The sequence below is a fragment of the Marmota monax genome, unplaced genomic scaffold, assembly GCF_021218885.2.
Source record: "Marmota monax isolate L192 unplaced genomic scaffold, Marmota_monax_Labrador192_F-V1.1 WCK01_AAM20220418_F8-fsc00051, whole genome shotgun sequence".
NCBI lineage: Eukaryota > Metazoa > Chordata > Mammalia > Rodentia > Sciuridae > Marmota > Marmota monax.
Window position 1 is genome coordinate 10,822,940 of NW_026695202.1, and position 26,406 is coordinate 10,849,345.

Sequence of the window (26,406 nt, forward strand, 5' to 3'; positions counted from 1 at the left end):
AAGTGTCTCTGGGTTCCTAATTCACACACTGGTATCCTCCCTACACTAATGTCTGAAATGTATTAAGAAAAAAATTGAGCAGGGGCATCAGTCAATACAGATCAATGCTCAAGCTGTGGGGACACCTTGACAAGTTTCCCTGCTGTGTGGAGGGCACCTGGGGAGCCCCTTCTGCTCCCCGTCCCTCCCCCCCATCTCCCCCAGGAGATCCACTCTCCGGATTCCTAACACAAGTGAGTTTAGTTTCCCCCTCACTTCCTACAAATGCCGGCACAGGACAGAATCCTCCGTGTCTGGCTTCTATCCCCAAACCCGCAGGTCAGGCCACCCTCTGTGTCCCTGAGGAACTGTGCCTCTCACAGCTGGTTGCTGAATACTCTTCTACCAGGGAGTCCACTGTGTTTTCTCGTCAGCTCTGTTGTTAAAGGACATTTGGTTCTGGGCATGGTGACCTTGGCAAAGGGGTGGAGGATTTAAAGAGAGCCAGGGAGCTCGAGATGCTAAAGCCCACCTCCACCGGAACTGTGCTCTTACTACAAAACGTGCCCACTCCCCTGTGCCCACTCCCCTGTCCTCTCAGCCTCCTTAAACTTTTCCATCAGAGTGGGAATGGGCGGACGCTGTACTGTCTTGGTCCTGATTCATAGTTCCCTGATTACGAGGGGAAAATTAAAGTGATCTTTGCTTTTAACTGTTTTTAAGGGAAATCCTACACCCTTTCTTCTGGAAATACTGAGTTTTACCAGCCCGCTATTGGCTTTCCTGCCAACTCATTAGATTCCATAGCCTCATTCTTAAAAATTGGCAAATCTTCATCAATCCTGTTAAGACAGAGATGAAAATGCTCCCCCTCCCCTGGGAGCAACTGGGAGAGGGAGGTTATGTCCAAGAGGCAGCTCAGAGGACCCATTCAGTAAGCCTACACGTCAAAGTCTCCCATTCACAGAGGTCAGCGCCCATTTTCTCTGCTGTTGGACACTTATGTGAACACTCATAGCTCAGAGGGGTAAGATCCCAGGGTCACAGCCTGAATTCCAACCCTGCTCTTGCAAATCAGTGGATTTAGACATTTGGCAAGTTGCTTGGCTCCTCTGTGCTTCAGTCCTGTCACACAAAGCGAAGATACTAAAAGAACTTCCTTATTGGTGGTTGTGGAACCCAAATGGCTTTGCTTCTGAATGAATCTGTAGCTTCACATAGGAAGAGTGCTCAATCCCCACACACTGAATATTGTAGAAGTATGTTCTGTTTTCTGTTATCAGAAATCTGTCCCTGAGAACATTAGAATTCATCTTGCAAAATGTATTTGATTTACTATAAAAACTATAAAGCTTCACTGACAGAAAGTAAAATAAATGAATAAAGACCTGAATAAATGGAGAGGTATACCATGTTCATGGATTGGAACACTCAATATTAAGATGTCAATTCTGTGGATTCCATGCAATCCCCATCAAAGTCTCAGGATTGGCTAGGGGTGGTCAGCTCTTCTCCCCGCTATGGTAACTCTGTAATGTGACCCAGGCAGAACTACATTTCCCAGAACTCCTTTCTGGTAGTTTCAGTTCAGGGTGGGCCACCAGAGAGACAATCCTGGCCGACTTTGAGGGAGGAGTGAAGTAGCCACCATTTTGCAGCATGTTCACGTGTCCTTGGTCTGCCAACTCTCTCCTGTGATGTGAAGCAGCAACTGGGTCTGCAGTTGCTAGAACTTTCCCTACATGGTCCTTGATTGCCCTGGGCCAGGTGTGTGTCCTTAGCCCCTTGAGGAAGGGCCCCAGCAAGGCACCATTAAGTCAGAGGCAAGAACGATGCCCCTGGTCTCCAGCCTCGTTACTCCACCACTGCAGTGTGTGGGTTCCAGTTTGTCCTTGCTCTTCACACCATGCATCCATCATCCCAGCTGCCTACCCTGGAGACATCACATGGAGACACTCCACAGAGGTGTCTTGACCAATCGCATGAAGTTGGATTCCTATAAGAAATCCTTACTGGAATACATCACTGTGGTTCTGCTCTGGGTTGAACCCTGTCCAACTCATTAAATTTAAAAAAAAACCAAAAAACTGTTTTTTAAAAAAAGTTGTCAGATTTGTGGAATATAAGTTAAAGAGTACATGAAGAAGTTTTGCTTCATCAAATGTACATCTTAGAAAAGAAATATTTAAGGTAAGCGACCCATTCAAGAAGTTGAAAGAGGAATAACAACAAAATCAAGATCTAGTTCTTTGAAGAAAATAAAACTAAAAATCTGCAAACAAAGCAAAGGTAAAAATAAACTAAATATGAATGAAAATGGCAACGGAATTTTAGAGAATGTAAAAAGTCAGAAGGGAATATGAACACACTTGTCCCAAGAGACTCGAAAACTGAGGCACAATGAACAATGTTCTAGAAAAAAAAATGATAAAAGGACACTAGAAATAAAACACATAAATCAACCCTGAACTATTAAAGGAAGGTGAATTGTGAAGGCGTCCACATAGGCAACGGCATCAAAGTACAACCAGGAGGTTTCAGGGTGAGTTTGAGGGACCCTGTAAGAAATGGAACTGAACTCACACAGGAAAGGGGAAAAAGAAACTTCCATAATTGATTTTGGGAAGTTAAAATCATCTTGATTGAGAGCCGGGGGAGGTGGTGCACGCCTATAATCCCAGTGGCTGGGGAGGCTGAGACAGGAGAATCGTGAGTTCAAAGCCAGCCTCAGCAATGGTGAGGCACTAAGCAACTCAGTGAGACCCTGTCTCTAAATAAAATACAAAATAGGGCTGGGGATGTGGCTCAGTGGTCGAGTGCCCTCGAGTTCTGAGTTCAATTCCCAAAAAAAAAATTACCTTTATCAAAAACTGGTCAAGAAGAATTTAAGAAAGACCAATTCTAGCCATGTGTGATGGTCAGCTTTTCTTTGGTGTGCCCAAAATACCTCACAAGAGCATCCTAGAGGAGGAAGAGTTTATTTTGGCTCATGATTTCACAGGTTCATGGTGGTCAGCCAAGTCCATAGTTTGGGGCCCCAGGCAAAGCAAAACATCCAGAGGAAGGGTGTGATGGTGCTCCCCCTGGCAGCCAGGAGACAGAGAGTGGGGGAGGGACGTCAGGGAAGATGGACCCCAGTGACCCACCTCCCATAGCCACAGGCCACCTGCCCGCAGTCACCATCCAGCTCAAGGTAGGATGGACTGATCAGCTGGGCTGCAGCTCTCACATCCAATCATCTCATCTCTGAATATTCCTGCATCGCCATAGGAGCTTTTAGGGTGACACCTCGTATCCAAACCGCAACACCACACTTACTTACTTTTAAAAAAGAAAAAAAAAAAAAAAGCAATTAAAGTGCTACTAAACAGGCCTTTAGCCAAGGAAGATTTTAAAAATCTCAGGCTTATAATTTCCTATTTCTGGGAAGGCAGTCTCTGCTAGGTCTGCAGCTTCCAATATGAGCTGGGCTGGGGTCAATGTCACACACCCCACAGGTTCTGCCCAGCTTGGGGACTTGGGCCACCTCACATGGGTGCACCTGTTCCTGCCTGTGAACCTTGAATCCCTGGATGGCAAAGGTGGCCAGAAGTCCCTAGTCTCCCTCTATGGTGATGATCAGGTAGAGGTGCAGGTGAAGCTCGGTGTGGCAGAGCCCAGCACGAACACTGACTTACGGGCTCAGCTCTTCATGATGACACGCAACCGCAGACGCCCCCCAGACAACCAAGGCTGCGGCAGCCTCATGGCAGGATTTTTTTTGAGAAATGAAAGGGAAACATAGGAGGCTGAGGCAGGAGGATCGCCAGCCTCGGCAACTTAGCAAGACCCTGTCTCAAAATAAAATTTAAAAAAGGGCAAGGGACATAGAAGAGAAAAGGAAAGAGGTCACATTTCTTGGGAAGAATGTCCCTCAGCTGCCCTTCCCCAGGGAACCTCATGTCCTTCAGTCCTCTGTTCTCTGCTTCTCAATGTCACTCCTCCCACCCCAGCCCCTGTAAATCCCCTTGGAAACCTGGCTCTGTCTCAGTCCTTTCTTCATTATCCCCCTCCACCCAGCACCCCGACTTCCTCTGTTTCAAATGCCTGGCGGCTGAGGCCTGCGCAGCCTCCCCCACCCCCATCCCCTGCTCTGTGGGACCCCACCCCAGGGGCTCGACAACGCCCTGCCTGCAGAAGGCCACGAAGAGAAGCACACCCCCTCCAACTTTTCATTTCTATAAATATTTATTTGTTTTTTAAATATTTGGCATTACATGGGGCTGGGGCTCAGCAGTAAAGCTCTTGCTTAGCATGGGAGAGGCCCTGGGTTTAATTCCCGGCACCACATAAAAATAAACAAATAAATAAAGGTATTGTGTCCACTTGCAACTAAAAAAAAAATTAAAAAAAAGATTGGACATTATAAATCAGTGGGAATGAATAAAATGTACTCGATCATGTCAATAACTCTCACTATAAATATGTTTATGCACATATAGCTCCTGCACACACACACACACACACACACACAGTATATAGGTGTACGTGTGGTTTTCTAGTCAATATAATTGGTGATTGGTGATTTGGGGTCTATCCCTGTGCCCTACTTCCCTTTCCGTTTTCTAGAGGTGAACTCTGCATCCCCTGAGAAGGGTGCGGGGCAAACACTGTCCACCGTGCGTCTCCCTGAGGGCCACTTGCTCCCACCAGGGCCCTCCCGGGGCTGCCCTGTCTTCCTGGCCTCCCGCTGACCTGGGAGTCTCCCCTAACCCTGACCTGGGCTGGGGAGGCAGGTGGAGCCCGCAGGCGGGAAGGGCCCAGAGTCCACGCTGTGGATCAAAGCAGCTCTGCCGGCCTCCCAGACCCTCCCAGCTCCTCCCCAGGCCCTTCCCCGTCTCCCTGGCCTCAGTTCTCCTTGTTCCTGAAGCCAGCCCCGGAGCCCTGGGAGCCAGCCGGGGGGCGCAGGGTGTGTGCAGGAGGGGAGTCCCAGAGGGCAGCAGCACTCCACGCTCTCCACGGACCCACGGACCCACGGACCCACGGAGAGCTGGGCCTGTTGAATTTTCTTCCTCAGGCAGTGGGGGGTGGGGGGAGGCAGGGGACAGGGACTGTGTCTGCCACTTAATTGGTGCTACTGTTACTGGCTCTGGGCCGTCCCTGCTTCTCCAAGAGCCCACGTGCACCCTGCTGTTGCCTGTCCATGGTACCTGGTAGCTGGTGTCTCCTGAGGTGCACAGAGGACATTTCAGTGAGGTCCTAAGGTGGAGGGGCGTCCCCTCATTTTCTCTGACACGGAAAAGCTGATCCAGGCCACCTCTTCAACATCTCCGTGGCCCCACCCCAGGGACACGGCCCGCAGTGGCTAGTGGCTGGATCTCCTGGCCAAAACTCCCACCCCAGTCAGTCCAGTCACTAGCCTTTTGGTGGCGTCTTTCTACTGGACGTTGTTGAGGGTGCCAGGTGCACTGCCCTCTGTGATGGTGGTTTTCACTTCCCGCCACAAATTCTGGAGCAGCTGGAAAGATTCCATATTCCATTCCACTTACGCAGATGTTCAAGGAACCGGGAGCCACCGACGCTGACCCTGCGTGGGGAAGACCATTCTCAGACTCATCCTTAGAGAGTACGTTAAGCAGGTGACCAACCGCCATGCAGCCTCAGGCCTCAGACTCAGTGTCAATGTACAGGATGCAGAAATTACTCCAGAGGAAAGAAAATGACGAAGGCTTCCCAGATCCTTGCAGAACCAGCACCACCTTGACCCTAACAAGGGCAGAAACAGAATACATGAAAAAAAAAAATCTAGGGGCTGGGGTCAGTTGGTAGAGGGCTGGCCTCGCATGCACAAGGCCCTGGGCTCGATCCCCAGCACCACCACCAAAAAAAAATTATAACTAATTAGTGACGGTCATTGATGAGCAGCCCAGGAGCCACTGACGGGCCACCTGACTTGCCGGGAATCAAATCTGAAGGTCCCCAGGGCTGGGGAGGCCCACACCCCCAACCTCAGAGTTCAGGTGAGTGGCAAGGGGCTGGGAAGCTGCACAGAGGAATCGTGAGGCCCGGCTCTGCGCCACCAAATGCATCGTGTCACCGTCTCCGAGTCTCTTCTTAAAGCTGAAGAATCATGTGCACAGTGGAGCCTGTTATGTCTGTGAGTTTGATAGAAATCACTGTGTGTGTGTGTGTGTGTGTGTGTGTGTGACACAGCTGTGATCTCAGAGGCTCAGGAGGCTGAGGCAAGAGGATTGCAAGTTCAAAGCAGCCTCAACAGTTAGTGAGGCCCTGTCTCAAAATAAAGTATAGAAGGGCTGGGGATGTGATGAAGTGCTCATGGGTTCAACCCCTGGTACAGAAACGAAAGAGAGAAAGAGAGGAAGGGAGGGAGGAAGAAGTGAATGAGGAAGGAGTGGAAGAAAGAAAGGAGGGAAGGAAGAAAGAAAGAGACGGTCAAGTTCCTTAGCCATGGGGAGATGAACGTTGAAACCACAGTGTCACTGCAAACCCACCAGAGGTTTCAAATAGAAAAACAGTGACAGGGTCACATGCTGGGAAGGAGGTGAGGAAATTGGATCAACCATACATTGCTGGTGAGAATATAAAATGGTACATTTATTCTAGAAAATATTTCCATGGTGTCTTATAAAGCTAAACACACACTAAACGTAAAGCCCAGCAATTACACTCTTGGGCACTTATCACAGAAAATGCAAATTCATCTTCACACAAAAACCTATACTCAAGGCCTAGCCTGGTGGCACACACCTATAATCCCAGCAATGGGGAGGCTGAAGCAGGAGGATCACAATTTCAAGGTCAGCCTCAGCAACTTAGCGAGGCCCTGAGCAACTTAGAGAGACTGTGTCTCAAAATAAAATAAAGGGCTGGCTCTGTCTCTGTGGTAACATGCCTCTGGGTTAAATGTCCAGAACCCCCTCCAAAAAACAAAAACAAAACAGCATATCCATGCCATAAATACTATTCTGTACTAAAAAGAAGCAAATTATTGACACGACCCGTACAACACTTTGAATGGAACTATCACAAACGGTCACTTATGGATATATGTGTTCATGTTTTTCATATATATATATATATCATATCCTAGAAATGAAACTACATACACAAATTATTTTCCTTTCTTGGGCTGGGGATTGAACCCAGGTGCACTACCACTAAAGTACATCTCCAGCCCTTTTTGTGTTTTATTCTAAGACAGGGTCAAAGTTACTGAGGGTCTTGCTAAGTTGCTGAGGTTAACCTGGAACTTGGGATTCTCCTGCCCCAGCCTCCTGAGTCACTAGGATTACAGACATGCATCCCCAAGTCCAGTGGGAAATTTGTGTTTTTTTTAATAAGGTATTCTATTTTTTTATTTGTATTCTTGTATTCTAGTGAGGTCTAAGGTGAGGCACTTGTTTTTTTTTTTTTGTTTGTTTGTTTGTTTTTTGGTTTTGGTACTGAGGATCGAACCCAAGTGTGCTTAATCACTGAGCCACATCCTCAGCCTTTTTTCACTTTTTATTTTGAGACAGGGTCTCACTAAGTTGCTTAGGGCCTTGCTAAGTTGCTAAGGCTGGCTTTGAACTCAAGATCCTCCTGCCTCAGCCTCCTGAGCTACTGGGATTACAGGCATGGGTCACTGCACCCTGATAGTGGAAAATGTTTTTAAAGAACAAATTAATAGGGGCTGGAGATATAGCTCAGTCGGTAGAGTGTTTGCCTTGCATGCACAAGGCCCTGGGTTCGATCCCCAGCACCACCAAGAAACGAAACAAAAACTAACGGGGCTGGAGATATATCTTGGGGGTAGAGCACATGTATAGCATGGGGGAGATCCCCTGGTTCAACCCCCAGCTGGATCATAACTGTTAGGTCTTCCGTTCTTTTAACATTCTAGGTGCTTTGCTAAATTCTTTACATAAACCAATCACATTTGACTTTCCCAATAACTATAAGATGCATATTATTTATGGCCTTTTAAAGATGAAGGATATTAGAGATTCAAAGACATTCAGTAAGTCACCCAAGGCCACACGGTAAGGAAGGGGCAGAGTTAGGATGTGCCTGGCTATAAAGCTGGTGCCTCCACCACAGTACCTCCCTGTCACCCACAGCTGGGTTCAGGGATGACTCCTGGGTCTGTGTTCTTCACTTCATTTTCTTATAAAATGTGTCTGCTTCTGATCAGTGGAAGTATGTATTTTCTACTGATGTCCTTATCCTGTGCCCGTTTGTTCTCCAAGGCAACAGAAACCCACCTTGAAAGTTCAACCCTAAGTTCTACCTTGTGGAGAGGTAGGATCGCCTTCCGCCAGGAGAGGGCGCTGTGGCACATCCTAACAGCCGTTCATCAGCCTTCCCAATGGGTTCTGCCTTCAGAGGAGCCCAGGGCCTGGCACAGAGCACACCTTCATCTGGGACAAAATCCAGTTGAAGGACATGATATTCAGAATGATTATTTGGAGGACACAATAGACCTTGATTCCTCCAAAGAATTCTAGGTTTTAGGCTGGGAAAGATGGTGCATGCCTTTAATCCCAGTGCTCAGGAAGCTGAGGCAGGAGGATCTCAAGTTCAAAGCCAGCCTCAGCAATTTAGCGAGGCCCTAAGCAATTTAGAGACCCTGTCTCAAAAATAAATAAAAAGGCCTGGGGATGTGGCTCAGTGGTTAAGCACTCTAGGTTTTATCTGTGGATGGACTTAAACAATTAGAAAGAAAGCTGTGTGTATTGTATGCTCCTGTGTTTGTGTGGCATTTGTTGGCTCATACCTCCACCCTTGAGAGGTGGCAAGACTACTGTCTCTGATTTTGCAGGGAGAAGCAGCCTGGACTGTGGAGAAAGCCCACAGCATGAGATCGCCAATTCCAGCTCTGCCACCTGTAGCTACCTGATCCTGAGCTGTCAATCACCAGCTTGGAGTCTTTGTGCCCATCGGTCCCATTGGGGTTACTGGCTGGAAAGTTGGATGAGGAGACAGATGGGAAGATCCAAGCACAGAATCAGGAACCCAATCTGTGTCTGCCCTTCCCTGCTCCTGTGCAAGGACCGGACACAGGAGCCCCTGTCTGGAATTCACACTGTCCCTGCCCATCACCCTCCATTCCCCAGGCAGGTACAGTGCTGGGCTCTGGACCCGGATGAGAGAGACCCAGACTGTCCAGCCTGCAGGGGGGGCGTCTGCCCTGCCCCCTCTCCAGGGCCCACGCCCTCCTCCCGCTCTGGGATCAGTTACTTTCTCTTTCCCTTTGCGCTTCCTGTGGTCCTGCGGCTCCGAGGGGCCTGTCTTCATCAAGGGGCGGTGTCCTGCTCTGCCCAGCGGGGGGGGGGGGGGGGGGGCAGAGGGAGGGAGAGAAGGTGTCTGAGCCTGAGGCAGAAAACCCACCCTAGGCCCTCCCATTCCGGTGCCAAACCAGGAAGAAGGTGGGGCCGGCACTCAGATGGCCCTGGAGGTCACTCACAGATCGATCAGGGGGCTTCCAAGGCAAAGGCCCTGGAATCAGGAAATGGAGCCCCAGAACCGGAGACCCGGGGCCTGCCCAGGATGCCACAACCCAGCCCCAGACATCAGGTACCGCTGGCCCTTCTGCCCACCGGCTCCGTCTGCAGCACCTCCTGTCCTGGGGTCCCCCCGCCCCATAGTGCTTCTCTCCTGGTCTCTCCCCCACCCAGGCCTGGGTTCTCTCTCTCCAGGCTCCTCCACAGCACCCCCGAGGGTCTTTGCCGGTTTGGAGGGGGCCCATGGCAGCTTCTGAAGGTGCCACCCTCCTCCCCCTCCCCCAGCCCCGTGGCCGTTTCTTTGCAGCTGTCTGAAAGTGCCCCCTGGCTGCCCCTCCTGCCCCGTGCGGGCAGCCTGGCTCCATGGTTTGCCAGTCTTGTTATCAATCAGAACCCAATGCAAACTCTGACTGAAGGAACCCGCAGTCGTGTTCTAAGCCCTTTGAGGAGTGTCTATTCTCTGTGCGGCTGTCAGCCTGAAGTCTTAGGAGAGGGAGGGGGAGGAGGGAGCTCTGAGACTGAAGGAGTCACCTCCACTGAGCCCAAGAGGGACTGCCCAGGGTCCCCAAGCACACCCACAACCGCAGAGATGAGACCTCTTAGAGCTGGACCACCCAGATGACAGGAGGACACAAGAATGAAAGATGAGGAGAAATGTGCAGAACAGTAGCTTGTGCCCGAGACCTCAGGTGGTACCCTGATTAAAAAAAAAAAAACCAGCATGCACAGTGTGAGTCAGGAATGAACGGAGGAGGAGGCGAGATGTTCAAAGCTCATATTTGGGGTGAGGGGGTTTGGTCTTTTTCTTTTGGGTTGGGGGTTGAGTGGGCAGGGTGGGGGGGCGCCCCACTGGAAGGATCAGAGCTGGGACCCTGGGTGGGTCCAACAGGCCCTCCATGGCGGAAGTTCTCAGAGCTGCAGAGGATTGGGGAGCACCTAGGGGGACCCAGGGAGCCGGCTCAGTGAACAGCAGCTTAGAGCAACTTGGGGTTCGCTGGGTGTCTCCTTTCTTGCCTCCAGAAACAAGATAAGTCGTTTATATCGAAAGACATTCCTCTTCCACTTCCGGAATCTTCGCTGGGCCCTGGGCCGGAACAACACCTTCCTGTGCTACCAGGTGGATAGAGAGGAGCGTGACTCAACTGTCCCCATTCACAGAGGGGTCTTTAAAACCCAGGTATCCGCCAGACTCCTCTCACATGGTAGACAGGAGCCACTCCAGTTGAGAACGCAGAAAAGATCAGTAAAAAGCCAGATGTTGGGACTCCCATCCTGTGACCTGATACACAATGGCATCTGACTCCCCCAGAGGCCTTCTTCAGAAGTCTACAGGCAAACCTTGTCCTGAGGCTCCGTGTGTCTAACAGTCCTGAGGAAAGGACATCTAGCAGGTTGGGGCCCTGAGCCCCCAGAGTCTTTTTTTTTAACATTTATTTTTTAATTGTAGGTGGACACAATACCTTTATTTTATTTATTTATGTGGTGCTGAGGATGGAACCAGGGCCTCGCGCATGCTAGCGCTGTTTCTCTGAGCCCCAACCCCAGCTCCCCAGCGTCTTATCTGGCCCTCATGTCTGTGGGGCTGCCGAGCCTGCTCCGCCACACCCCTGACCCCTGCACAGAGAGGACCTGTTACCACACACAGGGCGCTGTGCCTGCCCCTGCCTGCCCCCAGCCCGCTCAGAGTCCAGGCGCAAGGGCCTCCCTGGGCCCCCTCACGGCAGCCATGACCAGAACCGGCCATTGCTAGATCCAGTGCCACCCCTGCAGCCCCTACACAGAGCAGTCACATCCCCTCCACACACCTGCCCGCCTGCCCGTCTGCCACCCGTGCTCAGCTGTCCCAAGCGTTTGGAGGGCAGGGAGCCCTTTGGGGTGGGCAGGCCTGCTCTGCAGCACAGCTACCCAATGGAAGGCGAATGGATCATGTCTCTCATTTAAACTCTTCCAGTGCCCACAGTCCACCAAGTGGTCAGGAATGGGCGGAATTCATTTAGTCCAATATGCCTAACAGCATTTCAACCTATAAAACTCTTCCCAGGATGATGTTCTTTTTTCTTTTTTGCAATGAGCTGTGTGTTTTATGCAGGGCCCAGGGTCTCAAATTCAGATGAGTCACAAGTGCTTGGTAGGCACCTGTGGCCAGTGGCTCCTCCCCGTGGGGTGGTGCAGCTTGGTGCCCTCCCCCGACCTGGCCAGAGCAGGGCTAGGCATGCTGGCCCAGGGCCACCTGGGAGCTGGGAGAGTGAATGGATTCAAAAGGGGAGAAGGGAGCGACGGAGAGAATGGATGAATTGCCACAGCCCCCGCCCGGCCACCCTCCACCGGGGCTTCCGCCTCCCCCACCCCCAGGTCTTCCTGGAGACCCGCCTGCATGCCGAGCTGTGCTTCCTCTACTGGCTGCACGACTACCCCCTGCAGTTCCCCGACCAGCACTTACAGATCACCTGGTTCATCTCCTGGAGTCCCTGCTCTGACTGTGCACAGCAGGTGGCCGCCTTCCTGGCCAGCCACTCCAACTTGAGCTTGACCATCTACGCCGCCCGCCTCTATTACTTCTGGAATCACTCATACCAAGAGGGGCTTCGCGCCCTGCAGCGGGAAGGAGCCAGGGTGGAAATCATGTCCCTCAGAGGTGAGGAGCAGAGGGTCAAGGTGGCCCGAGGAACCAGGATGAGGGTCAGGCCAGGCCAGGTCTCCAAAGCAGTGGGAGGGGACACAGGGAGCTGGTGCTGGGGCAGCCTGGGGGTGGGGAGCAGGCTGCAGGGCTCTGACTTCCCCTCCTCTCCTCCCTCACAGAGTTTGAGCACTGTTGGGAGAACTTTGTGTACCCCTACGACGGACGGCCATTCCGGCCTTGGAAGAACCTGATTAGAAATTACCACTTCCAGGTCAAGAAGCTGCAGAAGATTCTCCCATGAGGAGCTTCCTTGTGCTACTTCCATGGCTGTTTCCCCGGCCTCCTCTGGCCCTCCCCTCTGGGGCTGCCTGGATGGCTCCCACCTCCTGCCTGCTTTCTCAAGAGCACCCTCCTGCATCCGCAGGGCCCCTCCCCCATCAGGATGGTACCTGCCACAGGAACTTCTGACTCAGTGACAATGAAAATGAAACCAGGCCTGGTCTGGCCAGGTGCAGTGGGGCACGCCTGTAATCCCAGCGACTCTGAGGTAGAGGCTGAGGTAGGAGGATTGAGAGTTCAAAGGCATCCTCAGCAATTTAGCAGGGCTCTGTCAAAAAATAAAAATTTTAAAAAATAAAATAAAAGGGTGGGGATGTGGCTTCGAGGTCAAGTGCCTCTGGGTTTAATTCGTGGTATAAAAAAATAAATAAAAGAAAGTAAAAGAGAGAGAGCAGGCCAGGCTCTAACTGGGAAAAGGAGAGGGGCTTCAGCTCCAGAAGGAACAACATTGATGGAGAGAAAACTCAGGCTGGTTCCCGAGCAAAGGAAGGGACAGCCCTCGGGTGGAGAGCCCCGGTGGCCTGGGGGCTGCTATCCCACGGGCCGTGAGTGTGGTAAACATTCTTAGGAATTTCTTCCCTGTGGAAAATCATGGAGGCATCTTGGTGGCATCAATGGGGGTGGGGGGATGTTAGTGGGACCGGAAGGGTGGAGTAAGGCCAGGGAACTGCTCTGTCCTTTTGTCCCTGATGGTCGCAACAACAGTCACTGAATGTGGTTCTTGGGCTGAATGTAAATGGATTAGTGGGCGAGCGTGAAAACCGCCAGGTGGGACGGACCCCCTTCAAGGCTGACTTGATTTCTGGATAATAAGAAGCCGTCAACCAGCTACTTAGCCCCAGAATTTGCACTCTCACTGTTTTGGAGGCTGGAAGCCCAAGATAAGCCAGCCTCCTTCTGAGCTCTCCCTGGCTTGAAATGGCCACTGCGGCCACTCCCCACTGTATCCCCACCTACGTGGTCTTTCCTCCCATGCTGCCAGGCTCCCTGGGCGGGGCCCCTGAGGGCAGAATCATCGGTGGTACTGCCTGGCTGCTTCGCATGTCTGACTTGAAGATGTCCTCCTTCCAAATTTGCTCCAAGCAGGGAGGCACAGAGGGGCACCCATCAGGTCACATGCTCCTTGATCACCACAGGCCCAGGCCAGGCTGTCTCATGCTCCTGGAGAAAAAGAGCTAGATAGAGGCCGTTCTCGGAGACCCACAGGCCTCAGGTGGCCTGCTCCAACCCAGCATGGCCCCTCAGATAAGTAAGAATGTTCTCAAGGGAAAGGCCAGAGAAGGCCTCCCCACCCCACTCCTTTGTTTTTGGTCTGGGGTAATTGAACTCAGGGACTCTCAACCCCTGAGCTACACCCCCAGCCCTATTTTGTATTTTATTTAGAGACAGGGTCTTACTGAGTTGCTTAGTGCCTTGCTTTTGCTGAGGCTGGCTTTGAACTTGGGATCCTCCTGCCTCAGCCTCCCAAGCTGCTGGGATTACAGGTGTGTCCCACTGCACATGGGTGGCAGGCTCCACTTCTTTTCCTTCCAGCCCACTCCTCAGCCTGAGGTGGTTAGAGACCAGTGTGGGGACCAAGGGCCAGTGCACTGCTGGCCCTTCACGCCTGGCCTGGTGGCTGCAGGGTAGACTCCAGTCAGGCTTGAGATTCCTGAAGGGGAACCCAGAGCCACCCAAGAATGCCGGAGGCAGCCTTCCCCTACCTCCAATCTTCAGGTGGGGATCAAAACAGAAAGACCTTGGCCGCAAAGTAAATTGTATACCCCTAAAACATCTGAAGAAAGCCCCGGTGCAGTGGGCAGGCCACCCTTCCTGCAGATACCCCTGCTTCTCGGCTCAGGGCCACCCTCGGTCCTATCCCAGTGGCTGCTGCCAGGAGCACAAATAATAAAATATTAGACCCGCTCCCGGGTTTTTTCTTTGGAATCAGAAAATCTACTGGGGCCTTTGCAGCTCTGGGGTTGGACAACAGCCATCAAAAGGTGGTGTCTGTGTTTTATTTTCCCCTCTTGTCTCCTTAACTCTTAGGAGTTAAAAGCTTGGTGTGTGCTTTGCGTACCCACTTCAACGACCTTACCAGAGACCAGGGCATCAGCATGGCCAGATGCTTTTGCCATGACTCTCCCAGGACAATCAAAACTGCTGGAAGGGTGGGGGGCACCTGGAATCCCAGTGGCTCAGGATGCCAAGTTCAAAGCCAGCCTCAGCAACTCAGTGAGACCCCCTGGGTTCAATGCCCAGTGGCTGGTTCCCAGGCCCCTGAACTTGTGTTCTCCTCCAGCCCCCATGTGGTCTCTGAACAGTGACAGCAGTTCACCCTCACCACAGGACAGAGATGTTTATACAGAATGCAGCATCAATATAAAAAACAACTTTGGGGCTGGGGCTGGGGCTCAGCGGTGGAGTGCTCGCCTAGCACATGCGAGGCCCTGGGTTTGATCCTTGGCACCACTTAAAGATGAATAAAATGAAAGTATTGTGAGCAACTACTACTAAAAATAAATATTTTTTTTTAAAAAAAAAGAGCTTTGGGGGCTGGGGATGTGGCTCAAGCGGTAGCGCGCTCGCCTGGTGTGCCTGCGGCCCGGGTTCGATCCTCAGCACCACATACAAACAAAGATGTTGTGTCCGCCAAAAACTAAAATAAATAAATAAATATTTTTTTAAAAAAAAAAAAAGAGCTTTGGCTCCAGGTGACCCTCTGACCACGCCTTCCTCTGCCTGCCTTAGAGTTAAAGGGCTCTCTTGGGAAAGAAAAGCACACCTTGGAAAAGCGCCTAAACACAGCTCCATTCCCAAGCCTCCGCCCCCTAGGAAACTGCCCTCTCCCCTGAGAACAGCTGCCCCCCAGGACTTGCTCTCCTGCCCGACTAGTTTCCTCCCAAGACACGCAGCCAGAGTCCCCGTGTCCAGCATCAAATCAGGGGGCGGCCCAGCTGCCCGACACTGACAAACACCCTATTGTGCAGATGTGATCTCTTTTTCTGGAAAGGCCCAGCTCATTCTGGAATCTTCCTCGGGCTGTGATCCTGTCACCAGCTCAGGGGACCCTTCAGCTCACACAGGACAGAAGTCAGCACAGCTGACAAAGAGAGGGTCAGTCAGGATCATTTGCTGTTGCTGCCCCTCCACCCCCGTCTTTTAACATGTAGATGTATTTAAATGAGGCTCTGGGGTCCCCGGGGACTCCGGTTGGAGACTTTCCTTTTTGTCTTGAAGGAGGATGGGGGTGGGGCTTCCTGCCACCTCTCTCCAGCTTACCCTGAGCTCCTGCCTCAGCCCCAGGACCTGAGGACGGACAGGGTGGAGGGGACACAGTTCTTGTGACCCTTCAAACCCAAGCTCCTGTGGCCTGGGGCTGCAGGGGGTGTGAGAAGAGCAGGTGGCGAGGGGGGAGCAGGCCCTCCTCGCTCAGGACTCAGCTGTCACAACATGCTCTTGGTTTTGGGTTTTTTTGTTTTTGTTCCATTTTGCTGTTTCTTACCGAGGATCCTGGCTCAGTGTGCCAAGCAGGCAGAGCTTCCAGAACACACACTTGAAGTCCAGGTCCTTCAATCCCGGGCCTGGGAATCCCTGCAGGGTGGCAGCTGCCCTCCCTTTGTGCCACTCCCCCACTCCTCTCCTGGAAACCTCAATTCCCAGAGACGAGTTGCTTGCAGCTACTTGTGGGGGGGGGCGGGGGGGAGGGCAGCAGCAGCCCGGAAGACCTGGCCCGCACTCCACTCTGCTGTTTGCTGTGTGATCTCAAGAGGGCATCTAAGCCTTTCTGTGCTTACTTAAGACCTCCTCCAAGGGCTGGGGTAGAGGACATGGCCCAGGATCTGTCCACACCTGCCTTCTTTGGGGCAGGAGATGAAACCCTGTATCCCAGCCTCCCACCCTGTCGGCATCAAGTGAAGTGGGCAACCCCTTGCTCCACAGAAAAGCCCTCTTCACCATGGCTGATTTTAGGACTGTCAGCAAAAGAATCCCTGCGAAAGAGTCCAGTGTAGATAAACTTCCTATTTTGGCATCACCCTGTTTACTTGGCCACTGGCTGAGAAGATACCAGCACTCCAGGTGCTGGACACTCCCTGACTAGTTTTCATAAACATGTATCCAGTATAGTACTTTGAAGAAATGTGCAAACCAGGCCTCTGGCCTTGAGCTGGGCTTCACAGAGCTGTCTACATTGTTAAGATAAGTTACAACTGGGCTCCATGGTGACAGCTGGCAGGGGAGGAAAGAGAGGGGAGGAGAAGCTCCCCCCTTCTCAGGTGTTGTCCTCGAAGGGTTAACTAGCCCAGAACAGGGAGAGAAAAAGCTGCTTTTATGTGAACTTCTGCAGACTGTGAGCTTCTGAGCCCCTCCCCTTACACGCTGGGGATAAAACTCTGAAACTCCCTGAACTCGGGGTTCAGGGGCTTGACTGATTACAGCAAAAGCTGTGCCCTCTGAAGCTGGCTGCAGCCAAATAAAACTGTTTCCTGCTGTCTTCGGTGCCCTGCCTCCTCTGTCCCTACAACACAAGTACAGAGTCCTGCTGGGAAGCTGAAGGGGCCACAAGACGGATGTGCCAACCAGGGACTGTGCTGGGCCAGGTCTGGACCCAGACTGCCCTGCCCCCAGGGAGGGGCGTCTGCCCCCTGCCCCTCTGGGGACCACTTTCTCTTTCCCTTTGCAACCCTGGCTCCTCTCACAAAGGCCTCTCTTCACCACAGGGCAGCGGGGGCAGAGACGGTGTCTGAGCCTGAGGAAGCTAACCACCCTAGGCCCTCCCACCAACCAGGAAGAGGTGGGGCTGGCACCCAGATGGCCCTGGGAGGTCACTCCTGACCAGATCCATCGGGGGCTTCCAAAGCCAGGGCCCCTTAACAGGGAAAGTGAGCCCAGTGTCGGAGGTGACAGCCGAGCTACCTGGGACAAGCCTGTCCTGGGGGCTGCGGGGACACTCCACGGATCAGGAGGTGAGGGGCCCTGAGAGGGGAGAGGTGGGCAGGGGGGAGGGAAAGCACCCCAGGGCCCTGTCGCCTGGTGCCCGCGGGAAGGCGGTGTGTAGGAGGACACTCCCAGGCAGGGACTTTCCCAAGGCCTTAGGAGAGGAACTGGAACCGGAGCACCCAGTTCTCTGCCCCTGGAGCCTGGGACTAGAAGCGCCCCTGAGGCTCCCCCACTTCCTGTGCTTCCTGGGCCCAGCACAGCCCTCTGTCCGCCCGCCAGGGCCTTCTCAAAGTCCTTTCTCCAGCTCATTCTCGGTGGCAGAATGATGGAGCGAAACTTGGAGGCAGCTACGGAGCACCTTTGTGAGCTTTACTGGACAGACTGACCCCGTTTTGCCATGGAGCTGTGTGGACGAAACCCCCGACCAAGACCGGAAGCGCCATGGTTTCCCAGAAGGAAGATGGGGCCACTGGAAGAGGAGAGGCAAATGGCTCTTAAAATCAATTCTAGTTTGCTTCTGGCAAACCTGTTCTTTTAGCTCTTCAAGGTCAAGGCTCTTGATTTGCTGTTAAGAATGTGACTGTCTAAAATTGTGTCCAAATACTCGAGCCTTGAGCGGGCAGGCTGGAGGGTTCCCGGAGCGCGGGAGCTGGGGGCCAAGGTGGAAAGTCCCAGACCACAGGGAAGCACAGGCTGTGATCCGGCTGGTGACGGAGAGGCCGCACGTCGCCCGTCACCTGATGTGGGGCAGACTGGCCACTTATCCAAGGCCACAGCCCAGCTCTTCATCTGAATCCACCGAAGCCTTCCTAATGGGCATAAGAGGTGTCAAAACCAGGTTTCCGCTGATGACATCAGTGGCATTGTTAATTAGCATCCCAGATGCTAGCAGGGGTTTGGTCGCTGGTGCAGGAAGCAGTGTCTTCTTGAGATTGCAGGAAATACCCAAGGAGAAGAGTGCTGGCCCGGCAGGCAGCCAAGGAAGTGGACGTCATTGGCACCTGTGGTCTGTGCCTTAAGGACCAGCACCCTGAATTCTGGATGCAGACACGGTTTCTGAGGGTCCGTGATCACCTGAGCCCAACTGGATGGTCAGCCAAGTTGCATTTGCCTAGGAAAATGTCAGAACGTCTGGAAAGACAGAGCTGAGTGTCCTTTGAGATTCCTGAGCAGCTGGCAAGACGGACATCCGCTTAATCATGATGCCCTCGTGATGTGGGGCTCTGGCCCAAGCACCCCTTCAGTGGCCTCGCAGTGGTGGGGAGCCAGGCTCCCACTTCTACCCACATACCAGAGAGAATCCAGGAGGGCTGCGGTTCAGTGGAAGGACTCTTGTGGCGCTGGGTTTGATCCCCAGTGTAACCCAGGGTCTGTGAGCTCTGGAGGGTTCTTGCGTCATGCACCCAAAGAATAAAGTGCACAGGTGGCAGAGGGTGAGAATTCAGTAGCAGATTTATTAGAAGCCAGCAAGGGAAGCTCCCAGAGCAAGAGAGGAGACCAGAGAGGGCCCTGTTGGTGGCTCTCGGTCTGGAGGGTTTTCTATGCTCTTTTGCTGGGGAATGAACCTCTCCCTGGCAGGTTCCCCCGACCGGTCTCTGACTCCGTTGAGGGTGTATGGTTTTAATCTCTTATTCCCTGATGGGATGGTTAGTGTGTTTGACACCCTGAGTTTCTCCTGTACTTGTTCCTTAAAACAATACAACTGCTTGGCTTCAAAGCAGCCCTCTGGGTTGACTAGTGTTAGGGTCATAAGGAAGCCGGGGCAGCCCCAGGAAGCAGGGCACCTGAGGGGGGCCTTCCAGTCCGGCACTGGGCACTGTTAGCCCTGGGTTTTAATCTGGAATGGCAGGACCCCATTCTCCGAGGGGGTCCCCATTTCTATGTCATTCCTATCTGCCTATAGAAAACCTATCTCCTGCTTCCTGTGCCACCCACTCCCGCCCCCCACACAGAACCCGGTGACTCTCCTGCCCACACTCACCAGGGCACTTTGCAATATGGTGTCAAGAAGGGGGGAAAAGTGAGGGAGAAAATCGAATCCTCTAAATCGGGAGAGAGAGAGAACGGTGGTCAGTCGTCCTCCAACTAAAAGCCTCGGTCAGACCGTCCCTTAGCAACCATTCATCTGGGCCTTGCCTCTGGGTTCTTGGTGACACAGGACGAGAGCGCGGAGTTAAAGGAAAGGCTGGTTTCTAGGGTCTAGTCCCTTCCCAGAGAGGAGGGTTCAGGCTTTGGAAGGTCGGGGTCCAGAGGCCTGGGAAACTCGGAGGCGGGGGAGCCCCAGTGACAGGAGTAGACATCAAGGATGAATAAACAGCATAAAGCAGCAGGAGAACTTGTTTGAACTTGTTTTGGACTTTGTAGTGGCTTTGCAGTGACTGAGTGATTTTTAGTTACAAACATGCTCTGGCTGGAGGATGACTAGATAGTGTGTACGTGTTAGATAAGTTGAAGAAGATGATGTAATGTAGGCAGTATGCCTATGATAAGTAAATGATGTAAGGTAGAGGTAGTATGCCAATGTTAGATAAGTTAGTAGTGAATGATGTAATGTAAAACATATAGAGTATATAAGCGCGAGGGAAACTCCATGTATTTGCTCACAACTAACTCTCGTTGCCTGAGAGTAAGACCGTGCAGTTGTGTGCCAGCCACCTCGTGTATTGCTTTGTGTGGTGTGCGAATAAACCAGCATTTCAAAAGGCAATCGAGTTCGTGCTTGGTGTTCGCGTACGTCGCGGTCCGGGGTCCAGTGCAGATATCCGGAAGGGAACTCCTGGTAACCAGACAAGGCTGAGAAGCTGCTCGTGACACCCAGACAAAGGTGTGTGACACAGATCCCAGTTAGGAGGGATGCCCCACCCGGCCCAGGCAGAAAGGTGGCAGGGATGGGGTGGCCCCAGAGGACGGTCTCAAGGCTGGACAGTGAGAGTGGAGGGGGGGCACTGGGCACGGTCAGAGGGAGAGGCCACCCACTGCCACAGCCCCTGGTGGCCCTGCTCCTTCCCTCCCTGCTCCTCTGTCATCTCCCTCAGGGACCCAGGCACCACGGAGTTGACTCCTGAAGGCAGAGGCCATCTGAGCCCAGCGCAGGTGACTCCAGAGGAAGCTCCCGGCTCCTGGTGCCTCCTTGTCACATGGAGGGTCATGAAGCTGCTAAAGAAAGAAACGTTCCACCAGCAGTTTAACAACCAGCACCGGGCGCCCAGGCCCTACTGCCGCCGGAAGACCTACCTGTGCTACCAGCTGCAGCTCAAGGGCTCCCCGTGTGACCAGGACTACTTTCAAAACAAGGTGCCAGGCAGGGGCTCGGGCTCAGGGGGCAGGGAAAGTTGCCTCCCAGGAGCCTGGAGCCTGGGGTATGGTCCTGAACTGCCCTTGAACTCCCAGGGTCCCAGCCCTGGACTTGCCAGAGGCCTGTACCCCAGAGCGTTCTTCCTTCCCTCCAGGAGAATGCGCTTGGGCTGCCCCATCTCAGCTCACGCTGCTCTGGAGGAAGCAGAGTCCTTGCCCAAGGGCCGAGCTCCGCCAGGCTCCTTGGTGGCCCACCTGCCTTGGGCGCTTCCCCTCCCACCTGCTCCTGAGGCTCCTGGGCTGAAACACAGTGTCCTTTGGTCTCTCTAGAGCAAGAGTCCCAAGGAGAGGTGTGACTGTCCTCTGGGGGTGGGGTCTGTCTGCTGACCCCTCCCCTCGGGGCCCGGGGAACCTCGTGGGACTTGGGGTGTTGGGTTTGTGGGTGAGTGGAAGGGGGGACATGACTATGCTGGACAAGCCTCCACACTAGAAGGTTGACAAGTCACAGCCCCATCCCGGCCCCAGTCATGTGACATCTAACCCTCCTTCTCTCTGCTGGGGTCCCCCCCCAGAAGGATCGCCACGCAGAGATTCGCTTCATAAAGAAGATCCGTTCCTTGGACCTGGACCGGAGCCAGAACTACGAAGTCACCTGCTACCTCACCTGGAGCCCCTGCCCCAACTGCGCCCAGGAGCTGGTGGAGCTCACACGAAGCCACCCCCACGTGCGGCTGAGGCTCTTCACCTCCCGCCTCTACTTCCACTGGCTCTGGAGATTTCAGGAAGGGCTGCGGCTCCTGTGGAGATCCGGGGTTCAGATCTGGGTCATGAGTCTCCGAGGTAGGAAGGAGGGACCCGGCTGTCAGTGGACAGGGGAGTGTCAGGGGCGTGTCCACAGGAACAGGGGACAGCCACAGGGGCAGGGCAGGTGGACAGAAGAGGGACTGGGCAGGAAGGAAGCCCCTGCAAAGCCCAAGATTTGACACCTCCTGGAAGGAGGATCCTGGGGACAGGAGATGCCCAGGAGCGGAGGGTGGGGCAGGAAGGGACCTGTCCCCAGGCTGCGGCTCCCCACTACATTTCAGAGTTCACCCACTGCTGGGTCAAGTTTGTGAACCACGGGGGATGTCCCTTTGAGCCTGAGCTCTGGGACAGGCTGGAGCAACGCAGCCAAAGCATACAAAATCGCCTCGATCGCATCCTGGGGTTGACACCTGTCACTGCCACCTGTGCCACCTCCTGTCCCCACCCATGCTGCTCAGGTACTCTCCTCCTCCTCCTCTCTCCCTACAGCCCCCATGTCTCTCTTTTCTCTAGACACCCTCTCCCAGGTCTTCCTGGTCTCCCTTTTCTCAGATGCTCCGGCCCCCTCTCTGCGGCCCCCTCTCTGTGCCTCTCAAGGCCCCTGGTGGCCTTGTCCCTCTTCCCTGGAGCACAGTCACCTCCGTGCTCCTCTTCCTCACGGGCGCTTCTCACCCACCGGCACATCCCGATTTCTTCTGTCTCAGCAGTCCTGACTCTGGAGGATCTTACAGCTAACTTCAGAAACCTGCAGCTTTGACCCGCCCGCATCACCCTCTGCAATAAGAAGGGACTCCGAGAGCAGAGAGCATGGCGGACCCCGCGCTGGTGGCCTTTGGGAGGAAGTACCACACCCCACAAGTCCAGAAGGCCTCGCTTTCCCCCTTCATGTATTTGTGTTATAAGTGGGTATCTAATTTTATGATTAAAATACTCAAGGTCATTTTAAAGTCTGTAAAAACTGGGTTATTTTTTAAGGAGGGAATGGGGCTATATCTGTTCTCCATCACCAGTGGGGAAATGTTTGGAGAATTCCCTGAAAAGTGTGGGATAGTTGGGTCATTTTGTGGTCCAAGTATCCTCTGTCCCTTCTCAGGCTCTAATCACGTGTCTAAATGAGTAGATGAGGACTATTGAGCACAGGTAGGCGCTCGGTAGAGTTGATTTTAAAAAATGAAAGCCAAACCATTTTGGAATTGCATTATTCAGGCTTCTTAGTTAGAGCAACAAGCAGCAACTCCAGCCAATTAAAAGAAAACAAAACAAAAATTTAGTTAAAAAGATGTTGGTTGAGACGGGTGCACTGGTACACACCAAAGATCCCAGCAGCTCGGGAGGGAGGCTGAGGCAGGAGCATCGTAAGTTCAAAGCCAGCCTCAGCAATAGCGAGGTGCTAAGCAGCTCAGTGAGACCCTGTTTCTAAATAAAATATAAAATAGGGCTGGGGATGTGGCTCAGTGGTCAGGTGCCCCTGAGTTCAATCCCCAGTATACCCCCCCCCAAAAAAAAAAGATGCTGGGTGGCTCAGTGAGAATCCAGAAGACAGAAGATGACATTCCAAGGCTGCAAAGTCAGGAAGGAGCCTAAAGCTCTGTTGCAAAGCTGGTCTGAAGACAGCACAGTTTCCTCTGGCACGAGGTTCCACTGCCCACACCTGGACACAGGACACCACCCAGAACCTCTGCCTCGGCGACCTCCACTGTGAACACCCCTCCAGAAAGGAAAAGCAGAGAGGAAGTAAGTTGCAATAAATAATGAACATGGCACAGGATGAAAGGGGAAAATCGAGTGTACCACACTAAATGCGAACAGAACAAATTCTTCCTTGTTGTTTAATAAGAAACATCTATAAAAAGAAGAGAAATAGCAGCTGAAGATAAAGGAATGAACAGAGAGATACCAGGCAAATTAAAATTTAAGAAGAAAGCAAGAGTGGCACTATTATTCCAGGTAGTGTTTAAGGCATCCAACGTGGTAAAGAAGGGCTTAATGTAACAACACAAAGGAACAATTAAAAAATAAGACTCACTGGGGCTGGGGATGTGGCTCAAGCGGTAGCGCGCTCGCCTGGCATGCGTGCGGCCCGGGTTCGATCCTCAGCACCACATACAGACAAAGATGTTGTGTCCGCCAAATACTAAAAAAATAAATATTAAAAAAAAAAAATAAGACTCAGGACAGGCATGGTGGCACGCACCTGTAATCCCAGCGTCTTGGGAGGCTGAGGCAGGAGGATCGCAAGTTCAAAGTCAACCTCAGCAACTTAGTGAGGCCCTAAGCAACTGAGCAAGATCCTGTCTCAAAATAAAAAGGGCTGGGGATGTGATTCAGTGGTTAAGCATCCCTGAGTACAACCCTGTACCAAAAAGAAACGAAAAACCATGAAGGTGCCCCGTTTGCACAGGGATGTCCAGAGTTGTTTCCCAGGACTTTGTCCATTGGGCTCACCTGCTAGGAACTCAGAGGCCATCATAGCTGAGGTCCTGGGAGGCCTGTCTCCTGCTGGAGCTGTGGGTAGGTTCTTCAGGGTGCTGAGGTTAGGTGGTCTTGGAGGCTTCTACTGACACTTCAGAGGAAGGCCTGGGGCCAGGCAAAGTGCAGCAGGGTCAGAGCCTCGCGGTCGTCCCTTGGGAGGCAACGTGTGAGTCTAAGAAGGCAAAGCTAAAGCTGGGTGAAGACCCCAGGAATGAAGAGATGCCCTGAAGAGAACTGCTGGCTGCAGAGAGCACCAGGCGGAGAGAGGCAAGGGGTCCCGCGCTAGCAAGGCCAAAGGGCAGGACTGCTGGAGCCCTCTGGAGATCACTTCCTGCCACCATGTGCCACAGCCGCTGGATGTGGCTCTACAGGAAATGTCTGCCCAGCTGTGTTTAGGTCTGGCTGTGGTCCCATCCCTTTTGTCTGTGCCTCTATTTCTACTCTTTGGAAGGAGGTGTTTACCCTCTGCATTCTGTATTGGTCTCAGGGACTCACAGCTCCGCGTTTTCAAGTCTCCTGTGGGACTTTGGACTTGGACTCCGGGGCAGTGCTGGAACTCTTGAGACTTTGCAGATGACCAACTTCATTTTACACTGAGGGATGAGCATGAGCTTTGGGGACCAGCAGCAGAAGTTATGGTTTGGATATGAGGTGTCCCCCAAAATTTCCCGTGTTAATCAGAAATAGTCAGAGGGAAAATGATCAGGTTGTAAGAACTGTGACTAATCAGTCCGTCCTAGCTTGAACGCACTAAGTGGTAACCGTAGGCAGGTGGGCACGGTGAAGGAGGTGGGTCACTGGGCATGCCCTGGAGGGGGGCATCTCCCTGCACCTCCACTTCTCTGCTCCCTGGCTGCTAGGAGCTGAGCAGTTTCCCTCTGCCATGGCCTTCCGCCATGACGCTGGACCTCACCTAGAGCTTACAGTGATGGAAGCAGCCAACGGTGAACTGAGCCCCACAAACCTCAACCACTGAGCCACATCTCCAGCCCTATTTTGCATTTTATTTAAAGACAGGGTCCCACTGACTTGCTTGCTTAGTGCCTCACCATTGCTGAGGCTGGCTTTGAACTTGTGATCCTCCTGTCTCAGCCTCCAGAGCCGCTGGGATTACAGGTGTGTGCCACCATGCCAGGCTCTAAGTTCTTGTTGGGTCCCTTCGTCACCGCAGTGAAAAACTGACTAACACAGAGAGGAAAGGTCTATACCCAGAAAGCTATAAAACTCTGCAGAAAGAAATTGAAGACATAAACGGAAAGCCTCCTCTGTGCTCATGAATCAGAAAACTTAATATTGTTAAAATATCAAGACTTCCCAAAGTAATCTACATATCTAATGAAATCCTTATCAAAATTCCAATGGTATTTTTTTGCAAAAGTAGGGAAAAAAAACTATCTCAAAATTCATATGGAATCTGAAGGGAGTCCCCATCCCGCTAAATTCCCAAAATAATCTTGAAAAAGAACAAAGCTGGAGCCCTCGCACTTCCTGACTTCAGAACATATTGAGAGCTCAAGACGGTGTGATTGGGTTGGCATAAGGACAGACACAGAAACCAAAGGAACGGAATAGAGATTCCAGAAGTAAATGTCCCTGTTTATGGTTGAATGACCTTCCTGACCTTCACAATGCTGGGAAACCACCCAGAGGGGAGAGGAAAGCCTCTTCAACAAACCGTGTGGTGAGGCTGGATATTCACATTCAGAGTGATGAAGTTAGACCCTTCCCATCCCCTAAATGCAAAAAATAACTTTAAAAATTAACTTAAATGGGGGGCTGGGGATGTGGCTCAAGCGGTAGTGCACTCGCCTGGCATGTGTGCAGCCTGGGTTCGATCCTCAGCACCACGTACAAACAAAGATGTTGAGTCCGCTGAAAACAAAAACTAAAAAAATAAAATAAAATTGTTCTGGTCAGATCCTTTAGTCACAGCAGTGAAAAAGCTGACTAAAACATGAGGCTGCCTCATTCTCAAAAATTCGGTGGAGCAAAGGAAATAATAGAGTGAATGGGATGAGATAAAATCAGTGCAAATCATTAATCCGATCAGGGTTAATATCCAGTTTATATAAAGAATTCAGACACCTTAAACCAAAAATGTAATCTAATTAGAAAATGGATAGAGGACCTGAAGAGATATTCCCATAGAGACCAACAACCATGTAAAGCGATTCTCAAATGTAAGTCATATCCACAAAAGCACCCCGCACCCATGAGGACACCACTGTCCAAACAAAGTAGAGCATAACGTGGGTGAGAACCTGGAGAATTGGAACTGCTAGTTCCAATCACGTCCTGCTGGTAGGAATGTGAACTAGTGCAGCCACTATGGAAAACATTATGGAGCTGGGTGCGGTGGTGCACACCTGTAATCCCAGTAACCTGGGAGGCTGAGGCAGGAGGAGTTCAAAGCCAGCCTCAGCAACAGCGAGGCGCTAAGCAACTCAGTGAGACCCTGTCTCTAAATAAAATAAGAAATAGGGTTGGGGATGAGGC

At 52.3% G+C, this 26,406-nt stretch overlaps 1 protein-coding gene and 1 non-coding gene across 2 annotated transcripts; both read left to right on the top strand.

Moving 5' to 3' along the window:
* The first annotated feature begins 7,653 nt into the window (after positions 1–7,653).
* Trnaa-ugc (transfer RNA alanine (anticodon UGC)) lies at positions 7,654–7,726 on the top strand. The gene has a single exon. It is a non-coding gene; the product is annotated as a tRNA-Ala (tRNA).
* A 1,581-nt stretch (positions 7,727–9,307) lies between these two features.
* On the top strand, positions 9,308–22,385 carry LOC124083026 (DNA dC->dU-editing enzyme APOBEC3). Its single transcript, XM_058574320.1, has 8 exons — positions 9,308–9,534; positions 10,482–10,638; positions 11,814–12,096; positions 12,261–12,379; positions 20,176–20,634; positions 21,207–21,474; positions 21,720–21,896; positions 22,143–22,385. Exons 1-8 carry the CDS (start codon positions 9,404–9,406, stop codon positions 22,193–22,195), a joined length of 1,647 nt encoding a protein of 548 aa, XP_058430303.1. The 5' UTR covers positions 9,308–9,403; the 3' UTR covers positions 22,196–22,385.
* The last annotated feature ends 4,021 nt before the right edge of the window (positions 22,386–26,406 follow it).